Source organism: Dipodomys spectabilis, unplaced genomic scaffold, assembly GCF_019054845.1.
Source record: "Dipodomys spectabilis isolate Male_0828 unplaced genomic scaffold, ASM1905484v1 ptg000069l, whole genome shotgun sequence".
Classification (NCBI taxonomy): Eukaryota; Metazoa; Chordata; class Mammalia; order Rodentia; family Heteromyidae; genus Dipodomys; species Dipodomys spectabilis.
This window is the reverse complement of record NW_024870746.1, coordinates 976,376-1,003,385: the sequence shown is the minus strand read 5'-3', so window position 1 is coordinate 1,003,385 and position 27,010 is coordinate 976,376. Positions and strand designations below refer to the sequence as shown.

General features: G+C 42.1%; 2 protein-coding genes and 1 non-coding gene across 4 annotated transcripts in view; 1 reads left to right on the top strand and 2 right to left on the bottom strand.

Moving 5' to 3' along the window:
* The window catches only part of Sdhc (succinate dehydrogenase complex subunit C), a 35,491-nt gene extending 28,055 nt beyond the window's left edge, over positions 1-7,436 (top strand). The window contains exons 5-6 of the mRNA XM_042682260.1: positions 498-661; positions 7,230-7,436. Of these exons, the coding sequence (XP_042538194.1) occupies positions 498-661; positions 7,230-7,334 (269 nt within the window). The 3' untranslated portion in view covers positions 7,335-7,436. The remainder of the gene's footprint in view (positions 1-497; positions 662-7,229) is intronic.
* A 2,957-nt stretch (positions 7,437-10,393) lies between these two features.
* Positions 10,394-19,618, bottom strand: Cfap126 (cilia and flagella associated protein 126). Of its 2 annotated transcripts, none has more exons than XM_042681936.1 (6): positions 19,559-19,618; positions 15,493-15,641; positions 12,335-12,397; positions 12,048-12,128; positions 11,088-11,264; positions 10,394-10,791 (listed from the first exon to the last, which is right to left on the bottom strand). In XM_042681936.1, the coding sequence occupies exons 2-6, from the start codon at positions 15,517-15,519 to the stop codon at positions 10,567-10,569; spliced, it is 573 nt and encodes a 190-aa protein (XP_042537870.1). In that variant the 5' UTR covers positions 15,520-15,641; positions 19,559-19,618; the 3' UTR covers positions 10,394-10,566. The 2 variants fall into 2 exon arrangements, with proteins under 2 accessions (XP_042537870.1, XP_042537871.1); XM_042681937.1 differs by lacking the exon at positions 19,559-19,618 and adding an exon at positions 18,135-18,156.
* A 5,386-nt stretch (positions 19,619-25,004) lies between these two features.
* Positions 25,005-25,077, bottom strand: Trnav-cac. The gene has a single exon. It is a non-coding gene; the product is annotated as a tRNA-Val (tRNA).
* Between the last annotated feature and the right edge of the window lie 1,933 nt (positions 25,078-27,010).

Genomic DNA, 27,010 nt, shown 5'->3' with positions numbered 1-27,010 from the left:
TTTTAAAAAAGTATCCTAGAGGCAGGGAAGGTGGCTCAGTTGTAGAGTGCTTGCCTTGCATGCATGAGGCCCTGGGTTCCATTCCTCAGCACCACATAAGGAGAAAAAGCTGGAAGTGGTGCTATGGCTCAAGTGGTATAGCGCTAGCCTTGAGCTGAAGTCAGCTGAGAGACAGTGTCCAGGCCCAGAGTTCAGGCCCCATGACCAACAACAATAACAAAAAAGTATCTTGTGTTGAGTTGGCATTGAACAGAAATTAATGGCTCTATTGGTATAGAAATGTTAAATGTTATTTTTTTTCTATTTGTACAGGGTTCATTCAAAATAAAAGGTCTATCGTTTGTGGGTTTAGATTATGAAAACTTGTATTCTCTAAATAGGGAAAGAAAAGTGGTTTAGAATTATATAAGGTGCCAGCAGCTGTCCTAGAAGCCCACTTTTACACTTCATACTTGTTGTAACCGGTGTTGTGATAGGCTCCTTGCTTTTCTCCTCAGTGATCTCTCTTGTTGGCTTGTCATCACTGGTGCTGCCTTGGAACTTTGAGACTTATTTGGAATTTTTGAAGTCGCTGAATCTGGGGCCAACACTGATCTATACAGCTAAGTTTGTACTTGCTTTGCCTCTCTCATATCACATGTGGAATGGGATTCGACATTTGGTAAGTTAAATTTGGATTTGTACATTTTCTGAAAGAAGGCCACAGTATGAGGGAGGACTTTACTTCATTGCTGATTTTTAAGGCATGTGTGTGTGTGTGTGTGTGTGTGTGTGTGATATTTTTAAGGCGTGTGTGTGTGTGTAATGAGTATTCAACCTAGAGTTTCATATATGTTAAGCCTATGCCTGGGGCTGGGAAGGTGGCTCAGTGGTAGAGTGCTTGCCTTGCATGCATGAGGCCCTGGGTTCGATTCCTCAGCACCACATACACAGAAAACGCCAGAAGGGGTGCTGAGGCTCAAATGGTAGAGCTCTGGCCTTGAGCTGAAGAGCTGAGGGACACAACCCAGGCCCAGAGTTCAGGCCCCAATATGGACCAAACAAACAAAAAAAAGCCTATATTGTACCTCTCAGGTATACCTTTAATCCTTAGAGCTGTTCTGAGGAGAGTTGTGAAAGACTTTTACTTCAGGTGTTCTTAGGGAAAGATCCCTCCTCTATTTCTTAATAGGTATAAGCCAAGCAGATGCTTCAGTGTGTCAGCATGAACTCTCCCAATGTTGAGTGATGTTACTAAAAGATACTCCTGAAACTAGATCATTTATTAAGCATAGAAGACATATTTATTAAGTAAATATGAACTGATAGCTATTATGTGTTAAACACTATTCTAAACATTGGTAATTCTGTTATGAGCCACATAGAACTGCTTTCAGGCTAATATTTCTGTCAACTCAGTGATAAATCTGACTGAATACGAAACTATAATAACCTTTGTCTTTTTAACTTTTGTTGTCTTAACATTATATTGTATTAACTATTTTTATTTCTTTTGAATGACTGGAGAAAAAGCCAATACTTTAATAGATAATACTACGGATCCTAGCTTTTGATCTTGATTTCGAATCTATCAGTGTATGTTGTTCATACATTACCTTAGTGTTAGTCACGTGCTCTCTCTCTCTCTCTCTGTTTGAACTTAAGGCTTACATTTATTTATTTATTTTGCTGATACCTGATTTGAACTTATAGCTATATGTGCTCTATAGGCTTTTTTTTGGGGGGGGGGGCTAACAACTGAATCTCTACCACTTGAGCCACACCTCAAGTCCACTTTAGTTATTCTTTGTTTTTATGCCAGTCATGGGACTTTTTGCTTAAGACTAGTGCTCTACCACTTGAGCCATAGCTCTGCATCTGGACTTTTCTGCCCAGGCTGGTTTTGAACCATGATCCTCAGATCTCAGCCTTTTGAGTAGCTAGGATTATAGATGTGAGCCACTGGTGCCTGGCTAGTTTAGTTATTCTTTGAACAGTCTCACTTTTTGCTGAAGCCAGTCTGTACTTCTATCTTCTTATTTATGTTTCTTGAGAAGCAGGGATGAGAGGTGTAAAAACTAGTGCATACCCAGTATTTTTTTTTATTCAGTTGAGATATAATGTTGCAGTTTTTTGAATTTTTAATTGTTTTATTTGCCCTGGCTGGTCTTCAATTGCAATCTTCCATCTCTTAGCTGAAATCACAATTTTTCCCCCCACCCAAAGGAGTTACAGACATGAACCACTTCACTTGGCATCTTTTCTCTTTATAAAGGAATTAAAACTGAAATAAACATGCCCTGAGTCAAAGGTTAGTCCCTCCTCCAGATGTTATTTTTTTTTTTAAGATTACATATTTTGTAGTTTCGTTACCTATAACTTTGCATTCTTCCCCAGGAAAACAATTAAAAATTTTGTTTTCTAGTTTCCTATTACTTCTGAACCTGAGCCACCTGTCAGATGGATACTTTTGTCCTGATTTAACCTTTTATAGCTTCCACATAGGAGCTTTAGAGACATGTACTTTATGGATTTTGGTCCTCTCCAATCGACAGTTTCATAGAAGAAAAACAAAGTGAGACCAAGTGACCCATTAAATTATGTTTATTAGTGGTTCCCATGAGCAGTGTTGAGTTTGACTTAAAAGGACTTTTCACTTTTCTGAAAGGGAGAAGGAAGTGGAGATAGAAGACATTATTCTATAAACAAAGCTATCTTTAAAAAAAAAAAAAAATCAGCTGCTGAGCTTCCTCTGTTCAATTCTGTCCAGGCAGGAACTTGCCTTGTATTTGCTTTTGTCTCAATTTGGGGTTTTGGAGAAGGTCAGTTTACAAAATCCTAGACTCAAGCTTTTTTGCTCTGGTTGCTGCTAATAATATTCTCTTTGTTGAGAGAAGTGAGGAACCTAAAGGCTTTACTTAAGCCCTTAAGTCTCTTTTTCTTTTTTCTTCTAATAAATATTAGCTCTAGGTATGGGTCAGATTTTAACTGTTTCAGAAATTTGAGGCCTCTGAAGTTGCCTTACTAGAAGATCTAACAGGTATGAAGAATAGTGTGAATGTAAAAGAGAAAGATTTTAAGGCATTCTACAGACTCTTCTCTCCTACTAACACCCAATATGACTCTTTTTTTTTTCTTACCAGTGCTGGTATTTTACCTCAGGGCTCACACTTGCTCATGACTTGCTCTATATTTGAGATATATTCTACCCTGGCTTTTTTGGAGATGGAGTCTTTTCCACATGGGTTGGCTCTCTGGATGGATCTCAAATTCCTGAGCCATCAGTGCCCAGCCAAACTGTTTCTTTTTTCCATTCTTTTTTTTTTGGCTGACACTGGGGTTTGAACTCAGGATTAGGGTGCCATGCCTTAGCTCTTTCACTCAAGTCTGATGCTCTACCACTTAAGCCATACCTCCATTTCTGGCTTTTTGCTGGTTAATTGGACATGACAAAATTACTGTGCCTCTCCGTGTGGAAATGTCACATGAAACCCCCAATTAGCATACCAATGAATGCTGATTTTAAAAATACACTATGCCTATATAAGCAAAACTGCTCTTTGTGAAATTTGTTTGACTCAATTTGATCTAGGTAGAAATTAATTAGAGGCTGAGATGGGAATATTTTCTTTCTTTTTTTCCTCCAGGCTCCTGCCAACTTTTCTCTGAAATGGGTGCTAATTTAGTCACTACTTATAATCAGGATGTGGAAATTTGGGTGTGTGTTGTATGTATGGAACCTGAAGACTTCACTTCTGCACAAGGAGTCAGGCAGGGCAAAATGCTTAGATGTTAATATGTTTGTAGAACAAGAGAGGCTAGTATTTTTTTTTTAATGTGGGTTTTTACCCAGTGGGTTGAAAGTCAATTTATGGGTTGCTACCAATAAAAAAAGAAAGAAATTTAAGTAAGGCTGATGGTCCACACCTATAATCCCAACTGCTTGGGAGGCTAAAATAGGAAGATAGGGATTTGATGCTAGTCTAGGAAAGCCTTTGCCCTTGCTCAACCAATAGCTTGGCATGGTGGCATTTGCCTATCATTTCGGCTGCATAGGAAGCTGAGACAGTGTGGATGGTTGTTTCAGGACATCTTGTACAGAAAAGTTTATGAGACTCCATTTCTTTTTTTGTCGGTCATGAGCTTGAACTCTGGGCTTGGGCGCTGTCCCTCAGCTCTTCAGCGCTGAGATGGGGCGGGGAGAAAAGGAAAGAAAAGAGTCTCACAAAAATAACTAGTACAAAAAAGGTGAAGGCATGGCTTAATGGTAGAGCACCTACCTAGTTAGTATAAGGCTCCATGTTCAAACACAGTGCCACTTCCAGTTTTCTAGTGGTTTATTGGAGATAAGAGTCTCATGGACTTTCCTGCCCGGGCTGGCTTTGAACCATGATCCTCAGATCTCAGCCTCCTGAGTAGCTAGGATTACAGCTGTGAGCCACCGGCACCCGACTGCAAGACTCCATCTCAACAGGAGTAAGCTGTCAGGTCAGCTACTTTGGAAGCCTAAAATAGGTAGATCTCTTGGCCCAGGTGCTTATGAAATCAAAAATGAGATCCTATCTCAAAATTAACTAGTACAGCTAGGTGCTGGTGGATCATACCTGTTGTAATCCTAGCTACTCAGGAGGCTGAGGTAGGATCAAGATTTAAAGTCAGCCCAGGTAGGAAAGTCCATGACACTCTTAACTCCAACTAACTAACAAAAATAAGCCAGAAGTGGAGCTGTGACTCAAGTTGAAGAGCACTAACCTTGAGCAAAAAAGGTAAGGGACAGCACCTATGCCTTGAGTTCAGGCCCTAGTACCAGCACAAAGAAAGAGTACCAGGCACAGTGGCTCATGCCTGTAAACCCTAGCTACTCAAGAGGCTGAGATCTGAGGATCACAGTTCAAAGCTAGCCCAGGCAGGGAAGATTCTGTGGGACTCTTATCTCAATTAACCACCAGAAAACCAGAAGTGGTGCTGTGGCTCAAAATGGTACAGTGCTAGCCTTGAATGAAGAAGCTCACCCATCAGGCGCTGAGTTCAATCCCCACAACTGACAAAAGGAAAAAAAGAGGAGGTGGGGCAGGGAGAAAAGGAAAGAAAAGAGTCTCACAAAAATAACTAGTACAAAAAAGGTGAAGGCATGGCTTAATGGTAGAGCACCTACCTAGTTAGTATAAGGCTCCACATTCAAACACATCAGTACCCCCACACACACAAAAAGATAGAAAATATAGAATGTAGCACAAATTAATAGTGGTAAATGTTTTTTATTGTTTCATGAACTTTTGTTGTATTTCTGCTAGGTTCTAATTTAAAAGATTTTTAAATTTTGGTATGATCATAGTCAAAATTGAGAGTTGGTCATTGGTGGTGAGTGCCTATAGTCCCATAGTTCAGCTGTTCAGAAAGCTGACATGGGAGGATCTGTTGAACCTAGTTTGAATCTGCTTAGGAGCAACATAACAAGTTTCCATCTCAAAAGAAAAAACTTTTTTTGAAAAAGTATTTTAGATCCTCAAAAACATTTTTTAAAATAGTAGTCCTCTGGGGCTGGGAAGGTGGTAGAACGCTTGCCTTGCATGCCTGAGGCCCTAGGTTCGATTCCTCAACACCACATAAGCAAGAAGAAAAGCTGGAAGTGGCGCAGTGGCTCAAGTGGTAGAGCGCTAGCCTTGAGCTGAAGAGCTGAGGGACAGCGCCCAGGCCCACAGTTCAGGCCCCACGACTGGACCCAAAAAAAAACAAAAAAAATAGTAATCCTCTGATAGGTATTCTCACTAGAAAGGAATTCTATAACTCAATATATCATAAACACTATCTCTTTTTGGAGACTCACAGGATGCACCATAATTGGTTTTGAGAATTTTTTTCTTTCTTTTGCCAGTCCTGGGGCTTGAACTCAGGGCATGGGCACTGTCTTTGAGCTTCTTTTGCTCAAGGCTAGTGCTCTACCACTTGAGCCATAGCACTACTTCCAGCTTTTTATGTTTCTGTGGTACTGAGGAATTGAACCTAGGGCTTCATGCATGCTAGGCAAACATATTCCCAGTCCCATGTTTTGAGTATCTTTTTTTTTGGTCGGTGGTGGGGCTTGAACTCTGAGCCTGGGCGCTGTCCCTGAGCTCTTCAGCTTAAGGCAAATGCTCTACCACTTGAGCCACCGTGCCACTTTGGTTTTCTGGTAGTTAATTGGAGATAAGAGTCTCATGGACTTTCTTTGCCCAAGCTGGCTTTGAACCATGATCCTCAGATTACAGGCATAAGCCACTGGTGCCTGGCTGTTTTGAGAATCTTTTTTGGGTCCGGTCGTGGGGCCTGAACTCTGGGCCTGGGCGCTGTCCCTCAGCTCTTCAGCTCAAGGCTAGTGCTCTACCACTTGAGCCACAGCGCCACTTCCGGCTTTTTTCTTTTTGCTTATGTGGTGCTGAGGAATCGAACCCAGGGCCTCGAGCATGCAAGGCAAGTGCTCTACCACTGAGCCACCTTCCCAGCCCTGTTTTGAGAATCTTATAGTGAAATATTTACCAAATTTATATGACCACAACTTTTCCTAACCTCATATAATGCCTTATAATAGCAGTATTCAGAATTAAGTTTGGGGGCACAAATTCAAAAGGTTGTTTTTGTTTTGTTTTTGGATTTTTTAAATGATCTTGCTGTGTAACCCAGGTTAAACTTGATCTTCCTGCTTCACCCTTACAAGGGCTAAGAGCACTGAAAAAAAGTTTGGTTTGTTTTTTTGTTTGTTTGTTTTTTTGTTTCTGTTTTTTTTGTCAGTCGTGGGGCCTGAACTCTGGGCCCAGGCACTGTTCCTCAGCTCTTCAGCTCAAGGCTAGCGCCCTACCCGCTTGAGCCACAGCACCACTTTACGGCTTTTTTCTGCTTTTGTGGTGCTGAGGAATCAAACCCAGGGCTTCATGCATGAAATGCAAACATTCTACCACTGAGCGAACTTCCCAGCCCCCTGAAAAGAAGTTTTATCAGTTCAGTCTAGAAGCTTCTTTATGTAGGGTCTGTGGTATTGCAGTAAATACTCCTCTATCACTATCACATAATAGGACTTGATTTTGTCTTTAGGATAAATGGGTAAAGGTATTATATTGTGGGTTTTGAGAAAGGCAAAGGTGGGATATTCTTTATAATCACACAGAGGTACCTATTTTATTAGGTAAAGAATTCCTTTCTTAGAAAGGAGCTGTAGGAATGACAAGTGTCTTAATTACTAGAAAAAAAAAATTTTTTTTTTCCTTTTTCTGCAGACATGGGACCTAGGAAAGGGCCTGAAGATTCCCCAGCTCTACCAGTCTGGAGCAGCTGTCTTGGTTCTTACTGTGTTGTGCTCTCTAGGGCTGGCAGCCATGTGAAGATCTGAAGTTCCCATCATTGTCTTCCTGAAAATTATTATACCAATTTATCTTCCTGTTTGTCACTCACCTCCTGCCAATAAAGGTCTTCTGACTTGTTTAGTTCTTTTTGCAAATTCCCTTTAGGCTTGTTAGAGTAGAAAAGGTGCAATTTCCCTTCATTTCTAACAGTAGCTGTAAAAATTCTCTTTTTCTGCCCACAGGTTATAGCCTACACTAGGCCTAGGAACCATTTTTCCCTCTCTATATTGGGCTCTAATTTGTGCTGAGAGTCAGCTTTTAGTTTCTTCTTCCTGAGACAGTGGAAACAATGCCATCTCTGTGGCTGCCTGGGGACTGGGGGAAAGGCTTTGGGTGCCACTGCCTGTGGGTTGCTTGTTTAAAGGACAGTTCTGCTCATTGGTCAGAGTCCAAGGCCTTTAGCACCCACATAGTGTAATTGAAAGAAGGGAGATGGGGGTGGAGGGGAATTATCCTGGCCCACCTAGAGCAAGATAAAGAGTTGTTACTTAGAGCTGAGGCTTTGGAAAAAAGACATATAAGTTCGATGCAAGAAGACCCAGAAATTACTCTTGCATTTTTGTTTTCTATTTCTGGAAAAATAAAACTCTTGGTGTCATGTTTTCTAATCCAAATTCATGTACCAACTTTTTCTAAAACTTCAATTAAAGAACTAATTTTATCTTTGACTCTCTTTTTCTAGAGAAACCAAAAGGATGGCTGCTGGGGAGTAACCAATTTCCTCCCCCTCCTTTGGGTTTCAGGTATCCCTCAGTATAAACTTTCCCAGGGGAAAGTTTGTCATATAAATGACCACAAGAAAAATTTTAGAGGGGAGCTGGGAAGGTGGCTCAGTGGTAGAGCGCTTGCCTTGCATGCTCAAGGCCCTGGGTTCGATTCCTCAGCACCACATAAGCAAAAAGAAAAAGCCAGAAGTGGCACTGTGGCTCAAGTGGTAGAGCGCTAGCCTTGAGCTGAAGAGCTGAGGGACAGAGCCCAGGCCCAGAGTTCAGGCCCCACGACCGGACCCAAAAAAAGAAAAATTTTAGAGGATTAAATATAAGTAGCCAGAGATTTGAGTATCAATCACAAGCCGGAGAAAGAGAAGGGAAGTTAAACATATTGAGAGCATTAGAGTTACTACAGGCTCCAAAATCCCATCGAGAGCTGATATATGCCTCATGATATAGTTCAGCAAATTATCCAGTGAGAAGTGACAGCTAAGGGGTGATGACCAGCAAAGAGATGATTTGAAGATAAAGATGAATGGAGATTAAGAAAAAAAGAGATTATTGAAATCCTAGCAAATTATAATGAGAAAACTTGGTACTTTTTTTTTTTTTTTTTTGGTCAGTCATGGAGCTTGAACTCTGGGTTTGGGCGCTGTCCCTCAGCTCGTCAGCTTAAGGCGAGCACTACCACTTGAGCTACAGTGCCACTTCCGGTTTTCTTGTGGTTTATTGGAGATAGGAATCTCAGGGTCTTTCCTGCCTGGGCTGGCTTTGAACCATGATCCTCAGATCTCAGCCTCCTGAGTAGCTAGGATTACAAGCGTGAGCCACCAGCACCTGGCTAAAACTTGGTATTTTTATAATCGTATAAGCCACGCTACTGGGTCCCTAAAGCCCTTGATAGGAGTACAGTTTTCATAGTCTTGCCTACTCAGGAGTAAAAGTAACCACTTGTCACTCTGAGTTGGTGGTAAAACTTGTTAAAACTATGGGTTTCTGGGACTGGGAAAGTGGCTCAGTGGTAGAGCACTTGCCTTGCATGCTCGAGGCCCTGGGTTCTATTCCTCAGCACCACATAAGAAAAAAGCCGAAAGTGGCGCTGTGGCTCAAGTGGTAGAGTGCTAGCCTTGGGCTGAAGAGCTGAGGGACAGCGCCCAGGCCCAGAGTTCAGGCCCCACAACCGGACCCAAAAAAAAAAAAACTGGGTTTCTGGGTTGAAGAGAAGTAGTAACTAATTCACTGTCAGTTGGAAAGAGTCATATAAGCTAAGACAATGGGATCTACTATCCCACTAGTCTATCCAGTTCCCAAAGTCTTTAAGTAATGCTTACTTCCCCTTTTTTGCTAGACTGGCCCTAGGAAGTCTGATAGCCATCAACTGTATCCTATAGTTTGAGGAACAAGTGTTCAGAGGGAACACTGATATTGAGACTAGGAAAGGGCATTAAATTTAACAGGAAGATGCAGAGTATGGCCAATGATAAATAGGACCCTGGGAAAGGGATAGAGGACTTTCTGGCTTTGGGGATTGCTTCTTACTATGCCAGTTACTGAAGGAAGAGGATAGTAGAAGAGCATGAATTCATTTCTATCCAAAAGAAATTTAGGATAAAAAGTAGAAATACTTGTCATCTTGATTTTTCTTCTGTCTTCTTCCATATCTTTTTTTTCTTAAATAACTTACTTTTTATTTATTTTTATTTGTTGTTTTGTTGGTCCATGGGGCTTGAACTCTGGGCAGGACGCTGTCCCTCAGCTCTTCAGCTCAAGGCTAGCTCTCTACCACTTGAGCCACAGCGCCACTTCTGGCTTTTTCTGTGTATGTGGTGCTGAGGAATCAAACCCAGGGCCTCATGCATGTGAGGCAAGCACTCTACCACTGAGCCACCTTCCCAGCCCCATATCTTGTTTTTATATTTTGTTTAGATTTTTGTCTTCTACATTGGTTTTCCATACCTTTTCTTTCTTCTCTAAACACATGCATATATTCTAGTAAACAATCCCTACTTTTGGTTTTTAAATTATAAGCTGTCCATTGTCAGAATGAGAGAGTAAATGATTGGTTCTTTGAGATTCTACCCTTTTGCTTCAATTCAGATCATTTTTTTTCTTGGTCATTTCTGGAGTTGGAACTGACTCACTCCTTACAAAAATGAGTTGCATCCCATTCTTATGAGTATGTATTAGTTGTAAAGGGGTGTTTCATTATGACATTTCCATGCACACGATGTACCCCTCCCCTATCAAACTCTCATCCCCTTCCTTCCCTAATCCTAATTATGACTTATAAGCAGCAGGTGTAGCAGGAAGAGAAAATCCAGATCAGCAAAAGATTCAACAATGTTTATTGTTCAAATTTGTCTTTATAACTTTTCTGTTACACATTTCTGACCTAAGTCTTACTTCTTTATTCTCCAAGACAGATTTTTCTCAGTGTGGCCTCTTGAGCTCCTGAAGTTGTAGATTTGCATTTCTGGGTTGTGGCTACATAAAAGACCTGCTTAGTGTTCTAGCACACACATGGGGCTTCCAGGTACGCTCTTAGGAGAGCTGATTGGGCTTTGGGGACCTGGAGTGTGACCTGCAGAAGGGTGTGAGCTTTGGGAATGATCTGGGGAATTTTCAATAGTAGGGGATCTTGGAATTATGGTTGGACTTGATGCTTGCTGTACAGTCTTCGTGACAGACTCCTTCCTGAGTTTCTTCTGATTGTCTGGATCATTGGGCTGGTTAAAGTTAGAGTGGGAGAGACTATCATGTTTCTTATCAAGCCCAGGTTACTCCCAATCCACCTTAGAATTCTATCTCCATTCGCATACTGTAAACATGTTTCCTGCAAGAATAGTTAAACTTTAACCTCCCCTTCAGATTAGATTAATTCATAGCTTCAGACCTCAGAAAGTGATTAAAGAGTAGGCAGGAAAAAACAATTGGCTAGTGCTCCCCTACTGGGCTAAAGGTGGCATAACTACACTTTGTTGAGAACAATAAGGTTTGAGGTTAAGATGGAAAGAATAGATACCTTGCCTAAAATTTCAGGCTGAAGCCCATTAGAGGCCTTAAGTAGATCAGGATTTTTCTGTATCCATTTGGTGAGGGAGGCAGCACCAGCCGCTGTCCGGGAGGTCAAGTTCACGCGAGCAGGAGGTATCTTCAGAGGCATTTGCCAGGTGCCCATGAAAGAACCCCAAGGACTCGCCTGAAAGGAAAAGGGATTTCTCAACAGGGCCAGGAGATTTCTTGTTGGAGGACTTTTGTTTTCTTATTTCCATCTTTTTTCTTTTTCTTTTTGTGTTGGTACTGTGGCTAGGACTCAGGGCTTAGGCAACGTCCCTTAGCTATTTTTCTGCTCACAGCTAGTACTCTACCACTAGATTCAAATCTTTACGTCTGACTTTTTGGTGATTAATTGGAGAGTCTCCTTGCTTTAAACTGTGGTCCTCAGATCTCAGCCTCCTAAGTAGCTAGGATTTATGAGCACCTGTAGTACCCAGTTTATTTCTATTCTTTACCTTTGGGAGTGCTTGATAATGAAATAAGGATAATTGGGGGTTTTAGCTGAGTAGTAGTATACTTGCATAGCATAAAGGCTGCTCTGAGTTTGATTCCCAGCACCACAATAAAATAAAAACACACATCCCTGAAAAAAAAACTCAGTTACTTTTAACATGAAACAAAGCTGAAAGCATAATCTCATGTTTTGCAGTCACTCCTTTGCTGACTTAATATGCATCCTTGGCGTAAGTGTGACGAGTCCTGTGCATAAATGTCTCACCTGCAAACATTTGTTGATAAGAATCACTCATCAGTTTTAAGGATTTGTGTGTTAAACCAAACTCTTCTGTTGAAAAAACTGGAAGTTTGGGTTACTTACCACAAAATTAGATTAAACTTTAATTTTCTAAATAGTGGCTACAATCTGCCAAGTGCTATATGCCTCAGTTCTTTACCTTCTTGATAGGAATCCAGATTTGTATCTCACCTTGGAACGGGGCACAGAAGGCAACAGATGACCTCGATCATCAGCAATAATCTGAGTATAGCCTTCTTGGGGAGAAATTGTCTGTAGTGAAGGTGGGAGAGAGAAGTTATTGAAATGAAAAAGAGGGAGGGGGAAAAAGGAATATCTGGTGGGCTTGGATTAAGGTCCTGGGGAGGGCTAAAGTTTAAACAAGGCTAAAAGGGATTAGGCCATGGGAATTATAAGGTATGTAGGCATACTGTAAAGTACTGTAAACTATCCTTATAGAGGTAATGAACATAAAATACCTCTTTTGTTGGCTTGGCAGGAGACCAGTTCTGCAGATACCTAGCTGAGAAGGCTTTCTCATACTGTGGGGAGAAAGATGAGAATACTTGTGTGGGTTACAGGCCCCAAATCTAGGAAATCATGACTAAAATAAAGGTCTGAACAACCATGTATGTTCAAAATTACATCCTGGAATTAGGATGTAATTCATTTTGTTTTTAAAGTGCTCAGGATTGAACATAGGACCTTGTTCATGCTGGGTGGTACAGGGTTAATTTAGTTTAGTGGGTGCAATCTGGCATGTATCTATTGAAAACATGAAATATGACTAGGTGCTTTGTAAATATGAAATGCATTGGATTTTGAAGATCTAGTACAACAAAATCTGATTATAATGTTTAACACTGTTAAAATGTTCAAATAATATTTTGGATTTATTGAGTTAAACACTACTAGAATGAACTTTAATTTTCACAACTGCTAGAGGTTTTTGTTTTTGTTTTGGTCAGTCCTGGGGCTTGAGCCACATCACCACTTCTGGCTTTTTCTGTTTATGTGATACTGAGGAATCGAACCCAAAGTTTCATGTATGCTAGGTAAGCACTCTACTACTAAGCTACATTCCCAACCCTAGAGATTTTTTAAAGAGCATATAAAGTGATTTATTGAAACTGGCTAAGGTCCATTCTATAGAGGTAGAAACCATGAGAAGTGTACCAAAAATTAAGAGTATCGATAAAGACAATTTTATAGACGGAACAAATGAAAAACATGTTTAACACAGACAATATGTAATTATGAAAAAAGTAAAACATTATTCTATGATTATTAAAAGTCTTTGCAAATCCCAGCATTGTAGGCTCACACCTGTAATCCTAGTTATTCAGGAGGCTGAGATCTGAGGATAACAGTTTGAAGGCAGCATAGGCAGAAAAGTCCACAAGACTCTTTTGACCAATTAACCACTGAAAAAGCTGGAACCAGAACTGTAGCCTAAGTGGTAGAGTGCTAAATTTAAGTAAAAAAGCTCAGGGACAGTGCCCAGACCCTGAGTTCAAGCCCTAGGGTCACACATATACATGTGTGCATACACACACACACACACACACACACACACACACACACACACACACACATTATACAGCAGGGAACTAGTTGCTGATGTCCATATCCTAGATACTTTGAAGGCTGAGCTCTGAGGTTAGAGGTTCAAAGACAGCCTAGGCAGACAAATCAAAGAGATTTATCTCCAATTAACCTGCAAAAGACAGGAACTAGAAGCATGGGCTTAAGTGGTAGAGTACCAGCCATAAGCAAAACTGAGTTCAAGCTCCAGTATCAGTACCAAAATTTTTTTAAATGGTTTATAAACATGGCAAAAGGCAGGAGCAGATCTGTAATCCCAGCACTCAGTAGGCTGAGGCCAGAAGATCAAGAGTTTGAAGGCAGCCTGAACCAATCAAAATTTGAATCCAATCAATTAGAGTCCCTGCCTCAAAACAACAACAACAACAACAAAAACTAACTTTGTTGTTAGCTTTTTATTTTTCTTTTTTATTTACTTATTTATTTTTTTTCAGTCATGAGGCTTGAACTCTGGGCCTGGGTGCTATCCCTAAGCTCTTCAGCTCAAAGCAAGTGCTCTATCACGTGAGCCACAGCACCACTTCTGGTTTTCTAGTGGTTAATTGGTGGTAAAAATCTCACAGCAGGATGGGAAGGTGGCTCAGTGGTAGAGTGCTTGCCTTGCATGCATGAGGCCCTAGGTTCTATTCCTCAGCTCCACATAAACAGAAAAAGCTGGAAGTGGAGCTGTGGCTCAAGTGGGAGAGTGCTCGCCTTGAGCTGAAGAGCTAAGAGACAGTGTTCAGGCCCAGAGTTCAAGCCCCATGATTGACAAAAAACAAACAAACAAAAATTCCTGCTCCAGCTGGCTTTGAACCACAATCCTCAGATCTCAGCCTCCTGAGTAGCTAGGATTATAGACATGAGTCACCTGCACCCAGCTAGCTTTTTATTTATTTATTTATTTATTTTGGGGGGGGGGGGGTCCAGTCGTGGGGCCTGAACTCTGGGCCTGGGCGCTGTCCCTCAGCTCTTCAGCTCAAGGCTAGCGCTCTACCACTTGAGCCACAGCGCCACTTCCGGCTTTTTCTTTTTGCTTATGTGGTACTGAGGAATCGAACCCAGGGCCTTAGGCATGCAAGGCAAGCGCTCTACCACTGAGCCACCTTCCCAGCCCCTACATTTAAAATTTTGCCAAAACTTAAGAGCATGGCTCAAGCAGTAGAGCACCTGCCTATCAAGTCTAACACCCTGAGTTCAAAACTAATGATAAAAATTTAAAAATAAAATAATACTGCCAAATTAGTACTGCAAAATATAAAACTTATTTGAAATCATTCATCTTATGTAGATATCTACACAATAGCTTTGTTTTCCTACTTTGCTCAAAAGCCTGAAATATGTACTCACTGGCCTGTTAGGGTTTTTTTTGTTGTTGTTGTTTTGTTTTTTGTTGGTCCTGGGGTTTGAACTCTGGGCCTGGGCGCTGCTGTCCCCTCGACTCTTCAGCTCAAGGCTAGCACCCTACCACTTGAGCCACAGTGCCACTTCCTGCTTATGTGGTGCTGAGGAATCGAACCCAGGGCCTCATGCTTGTAAGGCAAGCACTCTGCCATTGAGCCAACTTCCCAGCCCTGGCCTGCTTTTTTTTAATGCTGACTTCTGGTTTACATCGTGAAATTTCAACCAAGAGGTACCTTTAGCTTGTCTCTAGCCCCTCCCAATCTTTTTTTTTTTTGGGGGGGGGGGGGTAGGGGTCGGTGGTGGGGCTTGAACTCTGGGCTTGGGCATTGTCCCTGCACTCTTTAGCTCAAGGTGAGTGCTCTACTGCTTGAGCCACAGTGCCACTTCCGGTTTTCTAGTGGTTTATTGGAGATAAGAGTCGGACTTTCTTGCCCGGCTGGCTTTGAACTGTGATCCTCAGATCTCAGCCTCCTTAGTAGGTAGGATTACAGGCTTGAGCCACCGGCGCCTGGCTGCCCCTCCCAATCTTGAGGTAAAACAGATTGTAACCCATTCTCAGTATCTGCTCAAAGATCAGAATCCTATAGGAAGGGTCAGTCCAAAGATAGAATCTGGGACACAAAATTAAAGAAGTGGAGAAAGAACATACCTGGTTAGCACTGTAGTTAGTGGCCATAATCCAGTGCTGTTTACACTCAGTAGCCTGGTAACCGCTGGAGGCAGACCTTCAGGACTGCCTCCCAATCAGCAAGGGTGTGCTGCCTATTATTTCCTTGGCTCACACTGCTCCCATGCTTTCTGAAACAGGTTAATTTTCAGTTTAGAGATATGATGGACGGAGTAAATATAAGAAAATTAGCTAAACAGCAGTGCCTCTATCCTTCCCTCCCTCCCTCCTTCCCCCCAGCATAACCCTACTTAAAAACCTTTAGGTTGTCCTTGACTAGCAAATTTAGCCACTTTAACAAACTATGGGATTCTAAAAACCAGGTTCCTTGGACAGTGTAGGGTTGTAAACAGACCATAGAGCCAGAACCTGGGATTTGAGTCTTCATTCAAAATTAAAACATAAAAACTCTATGGCACAAAGAAACTGGTTTCCCTTCATTAAATATCTGTTGACTCATTTGTATTTTAAAATAGCCTGTTTTTTTTTTGTTTTTTTTTTTTTACAAAGTAAAAAAGTGTTTACATAATGCCAAAGGTAATGGGTAGTCAATACTGGTAAGATAACTGCTAATAGGACCCAGGCCTAGGTTTATTAGGTACAATAACAAAGGAAAAATGTCTAAAAAGTAAATGACTCCTCAAATTTACTCTCAAGGAAAAATGTATCTGGTCCTTGGTCTTTAAATAATTCCTGTCTTTTCCATTACTCTCTAAAATCACAGAATCTAAACACAGGTGCATAGTATTGGCTGGGCTTGGATGGAATCAGGAACTAGTACAGGGAGATTGAGCCTGGAAAGTAAAGTGTTGGTGCCAGGACACAATCCCAATAACTGTCCAGGCAAGCATCCTGGACTAATCTAAATTGGTATTCTAGAGCTGAGAGCAGGGCTCAAATGGTAGAGTGTTACTTAGCAAGTTCAAACCCCAGTACTGCAAGATGGAAAAAAAAAAGTATTATGATACCCATTTCAGGTTGTTAGAATTAATAAGGGAGGGAAAGTGTGCTTTGTAAAGGTGTCAAGGTGATAGGGAAAACTAGGAAATAAGTAGTCCAATTAAACAGATAACTTAAAAATGGGTGAGGTAGCAGACACCTATGAATTTAAGACTAGGGAAGATGAGGCAGGAAGATTGAGAATTCCAGGCCAGACTGGGCTACACAACAAAATTCTCCCTCTCTCCCCCGCCTCTCACACAACACACAATTATTAATAATAATGCAAATTTTTAAAGATACAATTGAGATAAGAAAAATGTAAAGGATAATTGTTAATCCTTCCTTTTTGTTCTGTGGCCATTCAGGGTCTGCAGCATACTAGGCAAAACACTTCACCTCTTGAGCCATGCCCTCAGTCCTTTTTTCTGTACCTTTTTAGTCTAGTTTTGCTAACTTTGCTAGGGTTAGCCTCAAATTCACCATCTTCCTGCCTCTATCTCCAAATTAGCTCATATTAATAGAAATGTGCCACCAACCTCCAGCTAGTCCCTTCTTTCTCTTCCCCTTGAAGTCCTCATCTCAACCAAACATACCAAGTGTATGGATATTCCTAACACTTCCAGAGATGGTGTAAAACAATTGCTACCTATAAATATCTTAGTATCTGTTGCATAATGTGAGGTTAGATGAAAACTCAGATACTTCTGCCCTGTGGTTCTCATTTCTCTCTAAAGTGATGGAAGAGATGGGATTATTTAAGGCCTATGGACACCCACTTCCCCTCACCATGCTGGAGATCCCACTCAGAACTTCATGCATGCTAGGCATGTAAAAAAAACTAAAAAACTTCATGTTTTTATTTAGCTTTCAGACTCTGTGCTATGTCTTCAACACTTTCATAATCATTTCCACTCCTCAAAAAACACATTTGACAGTGAGGGAAGGGGGGTAACCCTCTCCAAAAAGAAATGTACCCTTGACCTGACTTATGAACAGTAACCCCTCTGTATATAACCTTTATAATAACAATAAAAATTTTTAACCCACATTTGATTCTGTCACGGACACATTCAGCACTCTGCCCTGGCTAGCCAATCTCAGCTTCCTGAGGAGCTAGAAGTACAGACTCTGTGTCTGGCTTACAAAAAATTTACATTGTTTGATAAACTACCATGTATGAATTTATAATAGCCCCCAAGTCAGCAACTTCAACTTTTAATATATTTTTCTTCCCATGACAGAATTTTAAAGCTTAAAAAAATGATGAGTAACCAATTGTTATTAAAGACTTATCTATTTAATGTATTAGTATGCTTCATGAGACAGGCTGACTTCTTAAATCACTGTCACTAGTAATATCATCAGCTTCCAAGCTATAGCACAAGCTATAGCTACTAGCCTCCAAGTAGCTCCATGCTACCTCCCCAGTATAGGTGTTGGCTTGGAGATCTGGCTTTTACTTCATTTCCTTAGCTAACAGGATTGTATCCAACCAAGTTACTAGTCAAGTTTTAAACTATTTATAGCCCCTGTCCCCCATGGCCTTTCTTTTCCTTCCTTCCTTCCTTCCTTCCTTTTTCTTTTGTAGGTCGTGGGGCTTGAACTCCTTCAGCTCTTCAGCTCAAGGCTAGCACTCTACCACGAGCCACAGCGCCACTTCCGGTTTTCTGATGGTTACTTACCTGTCAGGGCTGGCTTTGAACCATGATCCTCAGATCTCAGCCTCCTTAGTAGCTAGGATTACAGGCATGAGCCACTGACACACGGCCAAGCCTTTCATTTTCTTATAGGAAATGAAAACACAATTCTGAACAAAGTATGCATGTGCATAGAGATAGATTGCTACACACATACATGCATCTGTAGATGTGTCTCTGTAGATTTCATATTGCTGAGCTAATTTCCCTTCCTGAGACTAAGGCTCCCTCTAATGGAGACTACTATTACATCCTCCTTTAGCACCGATATACCCAAAATATTCTGGGTTTTCTTTTGTTTTAAGTTTTAGCAAAGTTTTGTTCTAGAATAATAGGTCTAAAGGAGCAAGAAATGGAGAAGAGAAACATTTTCTGCCATGCAGGAGTTAAAGATTTCTTGGTAAGAATCATGTTTGTCGGGGCTAGGAAGGTGGCTCAGTGGTAGAGCGCTTGCCTTGCTGAGGCCCTGGGTTCGATTTCTCAGCACCACATAAGCAAAAAGAAAAAAGCCGGAAGTGGTGCTATGGCCCAAGTGGTAGAGCGCTAGCCTTGAGCTGAAGAGCTGAGGGACAGCGCACCAGTCCTAAGGCTCTTGTACTCAAGACCTGGGCGCTACTGAGCTATTTTGCTCAAGGTTAGCATTCTAGCACTTGGCCACAGCTCCACTTCTGGCCTTTTGGTGAAACAGTTCAGGGAAAAGCACCCAGGGTCTGACCAACAAAAATAGATTAATAATTTAAAAAAATCAGAATTTAGACCCAGCACCATTACTTGATAGGATCGGAAACACATCTCATCACACTTGATCCTAGCCAAAAGGCTGATAACGCCTTCTTTACAACCTTATTCCTTCATCTGTAGCATTTCAGTAATAGATGTTTACCAGATCATTAAAGAGCATTAACTATACTAAGTTAGACTGATACAGCATAAATGTAAAATAAGCGCCAGACATATTAGCATATTAGCAAAATGAAGATTGAAAGCTACTTAAAGGGAATTTCCCAACTGTGGAACTCAATTTCCCGAGTTGACAGGCTCCCGCAGAAATGACACACTTTCCCAACTGTGGAACTCAATTTCCCGAGTTGACAGGCTCCCGCAGAAATGACACCCAACTGAGACGAGAGGATTAGATGGGGTGTGGACCCCTGAATGGCGGGGACAGGCGCGCAGACGTTAGTATGACGTGTTCGGGGACAGGCCCGCCGCTCCCCTGCCGGGAACACTGGCCGGGTTTCCTTGCCCTGCGGGAGGGAGCCCGGATGGGTTTCCGTTCCCTCGCCACACCCTGCGCTCGGCTCCGCCTCCCTCACACGAAGTCCACGTCCTGTCCCGTCCGGCTCTGCTGCCGGGAAATGAGATCAGTCCTTTTCCCTATCTTCCGCCTCGACTCCAACCTCACTTACCGGAAGCTACAGACTTCCCTCAGTGGACCCGAGTTAACGGAGCAGGGGGCGGGGCGGGGCCGTGCGCGTTCAGGAAACGGGGCAGGGCACGGGCATAATGGGGCGGGGCCACCCACAGGCAGGAGGCGGGACAATCCATCTACAGGAGGCGGGGCTAAGGCGGGGCGAGGCGGGGCTAGAGTGGAGCGGGGCCGTCCGCAGACCAGCCCTTGGCTTCCGGAAAACTCCGACTGCCTATCTTCTGGTCTCAGGATCCTCTGCTGAACTTGATGTTTTTGTAACCTAAGGTTAGCCAGGAGAAGTTGGTCAGTGTGCAGGGTCAGTGCCCAGGCCACAGCCTGGCCCAGCTGTTACTCCTGCACACACTCAGGCACACCTAAGCACACACACCCAGAAATGAGCCTAAGAGACACTTGTCATAACTCCAGAGGTTAGCCAGAAGCTTCATTTACATTTCATTATAGTTATGGTCATATGCCTATACCTCTCTCAAATGGCCATCTGGGCTTTGAGGACACCTTATTAGGTAAGCCCTACCTGGGTCCCGGTTCTTGAAAATGCCCTCCCAGGGCTGGGAAGGTGGCTCAGTGGTAGAGCGCTTGCCTTGAATGCATGAGGCCCTGGGTTTGATTCCTCAGTACCACATAAGCAAAAAGAAAAAAAAAAACGGAAGTGGCGCTGTGGCTCAAGTGGTAGAGCGCTAGCCTTGAGCTGAAGAGCTGAGGGATAGCGCCCAGGCCCAGAGTTCAGGCCCCACGACCAGACCCCCCCCAAAAAAAATAAGTAACAAGATAGTTTAAAATAACAATTAAAAGGGCTGGGAAGGTGGCTCAGTGGTAGAGCGCTTGCCTTGCATGCATGAGGCCCTGGGTTCGATTCCTCAGCACCACATAAGCAAAAAGAAAAAGAAAAAAGCCGTAAGTGGTGCTGTGGCTCAAGTGGTAGAGTGCTAGCCTTGAGCTGAAGAGCTGAGGAACAGTGCCCAGGCCCAGAGTTCAGGCCCCATGACCGGACCCCCCCAAAAAAAATAATAATAATTAAAAATTTACGTGAACAAATATTGGGATTAAAATCATAGGAAATGGAGAATGCCTGACTCAACCTGGAAGTGGATTTTTAGGATGGTTTCAAAGGGATTTGAAAATATATGGAAAAAATAAAAAGAGTACAATATAAGACAGCCCTGTCTTAGGTTTGTTAATTATTAAACATAAAAAGGCTGAATAGATGATGTATTGTATTAAACAATATGCTAGACTTGTTTCGCACCACTTAGCAGTTGGTGGGATAGTCATCAATTTCCATGTAACCCATTAATGCTTTGCTTTTCTTAAAAATTGATTACGTGCTTAAATAAACAAAGAATCTATGTCACAATCACACACTGTATAAAAATGTTAATTCTCCTCAATAAAGATACACTCAGATGCAACTCTTTTGAGTCTGTGTCTGTTTATCACTTCACCGACTCCTTGCCCACCTATCCCGAGATCCCTGTCCCGTCAGTCCCAGTGCTCTGGCCGAGCTGGTCCGTTGCAGAAAAGTCCATAATCATGTCCATACTCTTTTCTTTTTCTTTTTTGTCGGTCATGGGGCTTGAACTCTGGGCCTGGGCACTGTCCCTGTGCTCTTCGGCTCAAAGCTAGCACTACACCGCTTGAGCTACAAGGCCACTTCCCGTTTTCTGGTAGTTTATTGGAGATAGAGTCTCACGGACTTTCCTGCCTGGGCTGGCTTTGAACTGTGATCTCATTTCTCAACCTCCTTAGTAGATCAGCTTATAGGTGTGAGCCACCATTGCTGGGCTATGTCCATAATCTTAGCATAATCATTAAATCTTATCCAGAGAAATGCCTGAGACCCCAGAGCTTCCTACACTTGACTGCTTTGTTGGGGGGTGTGGAGTGTGGGTGTGTTGGTCATCCACTTTTGGCTTTTTGCTGGCTAAATGGAGATTGCAGTCTCAAGGATTGTCTGCCTTGACTGGTTTTGAACTGCGATCCTCAGACATCAAACTCCTGAGTAGCTAGGATTATAAGCACTTGGTACCTGACTTCAGTTTTCTTTGAAGGTGCTTTACAGTCACTTCTGTTTCAATGAAATCTAGCTTTTGTCTAAATAAGTCTTCTCTGTTTAAAACTAATTTATTTTTTTTCTTGGTCCTGGGACTTTAACTCTGGGCCTGGGCGCTGTGCCTCAGCTCTTCAGTTCAAGGCTAGTGCTCTACCACTTGAGCCACAGTGCTACTTCTGACTTTTTCTCTTTATGTGGTACCAAGGAATAGAACCTAGGGCATTCGAGGCAAGCACTCTACCACTGAGCCACCTTCCCAGCCCCTAAAACTAATTTCTATGTCTTCTCTGACAGTAGAAAAAAATATTAGTTTAATTTTCAAAAAAAAAGAGAAAAAGATATGACAGTATTGTTAGAGAAAAGAGTAAGAGACAAGCTGACATCAATCATAGAGGAAAGCAAAGTAAAATAGGTAGGTACCATTCTAGTGGCTGGAAACAAAGGACCAGGGTGTATAACAGGAGGAAGAATAATAAAACCATCATGCTGAATTTTTTAAAAAATCGCATGCACAGCCAGACACCGGTGGTTCATGCCTATAATCTTAGCTATACTCAGGAGGCTGAGATCTGAGGATCGCGGTTCAAAGCCAGCCCGGGCAGGAGAGACCGTGAGACTCCTATCTCCAATAAAACCACCAGAAAACCGGAAGTGGCACTGTAGCTCAAGTGGTAGAGCGCTCGCCTTGAGCTGAAGAGCTGAGGGACAGCGCTCAGGCCCAGAATTCAAGCCCCACGACCGACCAAAAAAAAAGAAACAAGCATATGTTAAATACTACATATTAACCCCAATGGATTGAGATTAACACTCTATTAAGATCTATCTAGGACATGACAAATTATACAGGATTCTAGACACTCACAGTGAGACCCAAAGATGATAATCTTAAGAGAAAATCACCAAATTGCAATACCTAAGCACCTCTTCATACGTGCATAAAGTAATATACATACTGAAATGAATTCCAAAGATAAGGAAACAAAGGACCTTTTCTTGATTTGTCTTTTCGTTTTCTGATGACTCTGAATTCTTTACCTCATATGTGGTATATACACTTGCACATCTGACAGAAGGTGTGGGGAGGACACAGAATTAGTAGAAAATGGGAGCGAAAGTGCAGCAGCAGAGCCCACTGGCTACACTGGATATTGATGAAAGTGAACTACACAACTCATGGGCGGAGATGGGAGGGAGGGAATGGGATAGAATGAGGAAATAGAGGATACTATGCAAAAGGAAGGAAATATACTTATTAACTAACATATGTAAAGGCAACCCTACTGTATATCACCTCTAAAACAATAATAAAGTAATTTTAAAAAATTCATCTAGGAGCCAGGAGCTGGTGGCTCACATCTGTGATCCTAACTACTCAGTAGGTTGAGATCTGAGGATCAAGTCCATGGAACTTAAACTCAGGGCCTGGGCAGCCAGGGCACCATTTCCTGGTTGTTGTTGTTTTTTCTGTGATACCAAGGAATATAAACCCAGGGCTTCATGCATGCTAGGCAAACATTCTTACCACTAAGCCATATTCCCATCCCCTCCATGAGACTTTTTTATCTCCAGTTAACCACCAGAAAACCAGAAGTGGAGCTGTAGCTCAAAGAAGGAGAGTACTAGCCTTAAGCAGAAAACTTCTGGGACAGCATCCTGTCCTTAAATTTAAGCCCCATGACTACCCCCCCCCAAAAAAAAATCTATCTAGGAAGTGGAGGTATTATAGCTCAACTGGTCCAGAGTACCAGCTATAAGCAAAAAAAGCCAAGTGAAAGTTCAAGGCCCTAACAACAACAAAAAAATCCGTCTAAAATTATTGTGGTGGATATATATGTATGTATGTATATATATATATATGTATAGATATATATTTGTTTCATCATATTTTTAGAAAAATATTTATGTATACAGACCAATTTTCAAATATGAGTATTTGGGAGGAAAGTACTAGTTTTGAGTTCATATTTACACTGGGAGCCAAAAGGGGCTGCTGAATAAATGAAGTCACATGTTAGAACTGGGTCAAGAAATCAAGTCTGGTTCAAGGGCAGATTTTTTTTTTTTTTTATGTCTTCTACATTGGAAAGAATGTGGAAGAACTGAAACCCTAATATGAAATGCTGGTGGAAATGTAAAATGGTACATCTATTTTAGAAAACTCACAGTTAAACTGGGACTGGGGATGTGGGAAGGAGGAAACGGAGCCAGAGAGGGAAGAGGAGGAGGATCACCCAACTCAGTCATCCTCAGTCATTTTCTTTGGAAAATACCTAGGAATATAGGTATAGAGCACATCTTCATGAAGTCTTGCCCAGAGATGTTCACAGAAGTTCTATGTGTGATGTGTCCAAATGGGAAACAATCAAAAAGGTAATCAACAGATGAAAGATAATGCCCATACAATGAAAATTACTAGAAAAAAAAGGAACAAGTCAGGCACTGATGGATCATGCCTGTGAGCCTACCTACTAGGAAGATGAAATCTGGAGAACTGCAATCCAAAGAGGTCCAGACAGAGAAGTTCACTACACTCCATCTCCAAAATCACCAGCAGAAAGTAGGGCTGTAGTCATGGTTCAAGTGATAGCTCACCAGCCTGTGCCTGACTTTGACTTCAAATCCCAGTGCCACACACACACACACACCCCAAAGAAAGAAACAATGACAATATAATAAGAACAAATTGATACACACACAAGATGAATCATAAAATAAGCCAAGTTAACATGTCACCAAACTCAGGTTCAGAAGCTTGTCATACAGGAAAACCAGTATCTGAGATATGAATGTTAGGAGAGAAAGAAGAGTTCCTTCTGAGTGTCAGAAAGGACACGACACAGAAACTGAAAGGGTTCTCCGGAAGCACAGATGCATGCCAGTTTCAAAAGTCTAGCTGCAGAATCAAATAAGCAAACAAACCAGGCCAAAACAAAAGCTGATGATTCACACCTGTAATCCTTAGCTACTCAGAAGGCTGAGAACTGAAGATTGAAGTTCAAAGTCAACCAAGGTAGGAAATTCAATGAGGCACGTATCTCCAATTAACCACACACACACACACACACACACACACACACACACACACACACACTCCACAAGTGGAGCTGTGGCCTTGAGCAAAAAGCCCAGACCTTGAGTTCAAGCCAAAGGAAAAAAAGAAAGAGGGATGGAGGGAGAGAGGAAGGAAAAAGAAAGAAGAGCAAAGAAAAAGAAAACCAAAACATTAGTCTTGGTCCACAAGAACCAAGTCATCCCGTAGGGACCTCAACGGGTGCCTTCTTGCTGCTGGGCTCGCGCCCTCCAACCGGCTTAGCCCCAAGATCTCCAGTCCTGGCAGATTATTTTAAGAGAGGAAAAAAAGGCGAAAGGAAACTGTTTCCGCCCGGTTTCGAACCGGGGACCTTTCGCGTGTGAGGCGAACGTGATAACCACTACACTACGGAAACAAGCTGCCGGCAGGCCTGATAGGGATAACCCTTGAAGCATAACCTTCCATCTTTGTATCGCTACCTAGTTCACAGCGAAAGTATTTAAACCCTGTTGTATTTTTCTACTTGATACTAGCATCAATTAATTGTACAAGGGGCTTTGTTTTGACATGTCCATATCGACATCGCATGTACCTTAATCAGATTCACCTCTCCCTCAATTCTCTCATTCCCTTTCCTTGATTCCCAAACCAGTCTCAACAAGCTTCGTTGGGCACCCCCCTCACCCAGCGTGGGGAAACATTCAGCAAGCTCGAGAGAGTCCGGCAGACACGGAGAACTGGAGAATGCCTGCACGATTAGGACCCCAGCCAGAATCCCTGAGGCGGTGAAGCAGCGAGCCCAGACTTCCCCAATGTTCCTTGGGGAGACTTCCTGCACCGCTCTGGTCACGCCACCCGAGGGCACTTAGCACGTGTGTTCTGCTACGGGAGTGGAGAAAAATGCAGTCCCCCCCCACCCAGGACGCCCAAGTGATGGGCTTGGACTTGAGGGAGTTCAGGTCCTATTTGAAACAATAAACATTGAAACAACAAACCTTAGGTTTGTCTTTAGAAGGCACTTTTACATGTTCTCATTTTTTAAATATAATACGACAACAAAAGTATTAAAACCCTGTTGTATTATTTTCATTTGATATTAGCATCAATTATTGCAAGAGTTTTTGTTTTGGCATGTCCATATCTGCATCCCATGTACCTTATTCTGATTCACCCCTCCCAGACTCCCCCATTCCCTTTCCCTAATTCCCAGGCCAATCTCAACAAGTTTGGTTGTAAAAACAACACACACACAGACGTACACTCACCCAACAGGAACTTTCACATAACTGGTGTTCAATTTTTAGTATATTGCTAATTGTTCACATATGCACTTGCAGAATTTTAATTGTATTGATCCCCTCATTTACTCTCACTTTCTCGATTTCTACTACCTTTTATTGTTAACTGCTTTCAATGAGTTTTCTGAGACGAATAAACCCTAGAAGAGAAAGGAAGCTAGAACCTACAGCAGAAAGTGGATTGTGGGGTGACTAATTACAGGGGCTGTGTAAATGAGCTGGGAGAGAGTGTGAGACTCAGCCATGTCTGAGGGAGTGATGCTAGGTTGTAAGCAGAGACATTTTCAGATTAAGCCACTTGAATAGAAAGTTTGTTTAAATAGGCTTAAACAACAAAGGGAAAATATTAATTCTATGTGCTAGGTATATGAAGGCTTCAGGAAAATCTTTATTTAGATTAGCCTTTCTTCCTCCATTTGTTGACTATTCTCAGGGAGATAGTGTACTCATACTCTAAAAATGCCCCAAATTCCCAACTTAGGGTACTGGCTTCATTGCTCATATCCAATGGAAGAGTGTTTATATCCTGCAGAATTCATTATTAGGCAGTAATCATGCTGTGTATAAAATGGGTCAGATAGGCTGCTATCACTTGGAGACTACGCTTGAAGTTTCAGATAAAATCAATCCCTCTTAAATTAACTGACTGACAAATTCAAGGCCTCTCTAAAAGAAAAAGAGGTAGGTTTGCTGCAAACCACCCAGGCTGGAAAGTACTTGAGACTCTTACCTCACTATCGAAAAGCTGGAGTTGGAGCCCTGGCTCAAGTGATAGAGCACTAGCCTTGAGGGGAAAAAAAAGTGAGGAACAGTGCCCAGGCCCAGAGTTCAAGTCAGGATTGGCACACACACACACACACACACACACACACACACACACACACACACACACAATTGCCTGACCAGAAAACAAGCCAAGATCACAGTGAAGAAAGCACTAAAATAAGCTACTAGATCAAAAGAAAGAAATGCTGTACTGTTTGGGGGTAACACTTCAAGGTAAAAGTTCTCAAGAATAATTCAAGGGTGCTGGGCGCTGGTGGCTCACAC

Excerpts from the sequence above, each read along its gene's own strand:
- Cfap126 (XM_042681936.1), bottom strand. The coding sequence starts at position 15,519 with ATGGCCACTAACTACAGTGCTAACCAG. Across the intron at positions 12,129-12,334 it reads CTGCCAAGCCAACAAAAGAG|ACAATTTCTCCCCAAGAAGG; the intron begins GTATTTTATGTT and ends CCTTCACTACAG. Across the intron at positions 11,265-12,047 it reads CTTCTGTGCCCCGTTCCAAG|GCGAGTCCTTGGGGTTCTTT; the intron begins GTGAGATACAAA and ends TTTTCCTTTCAG.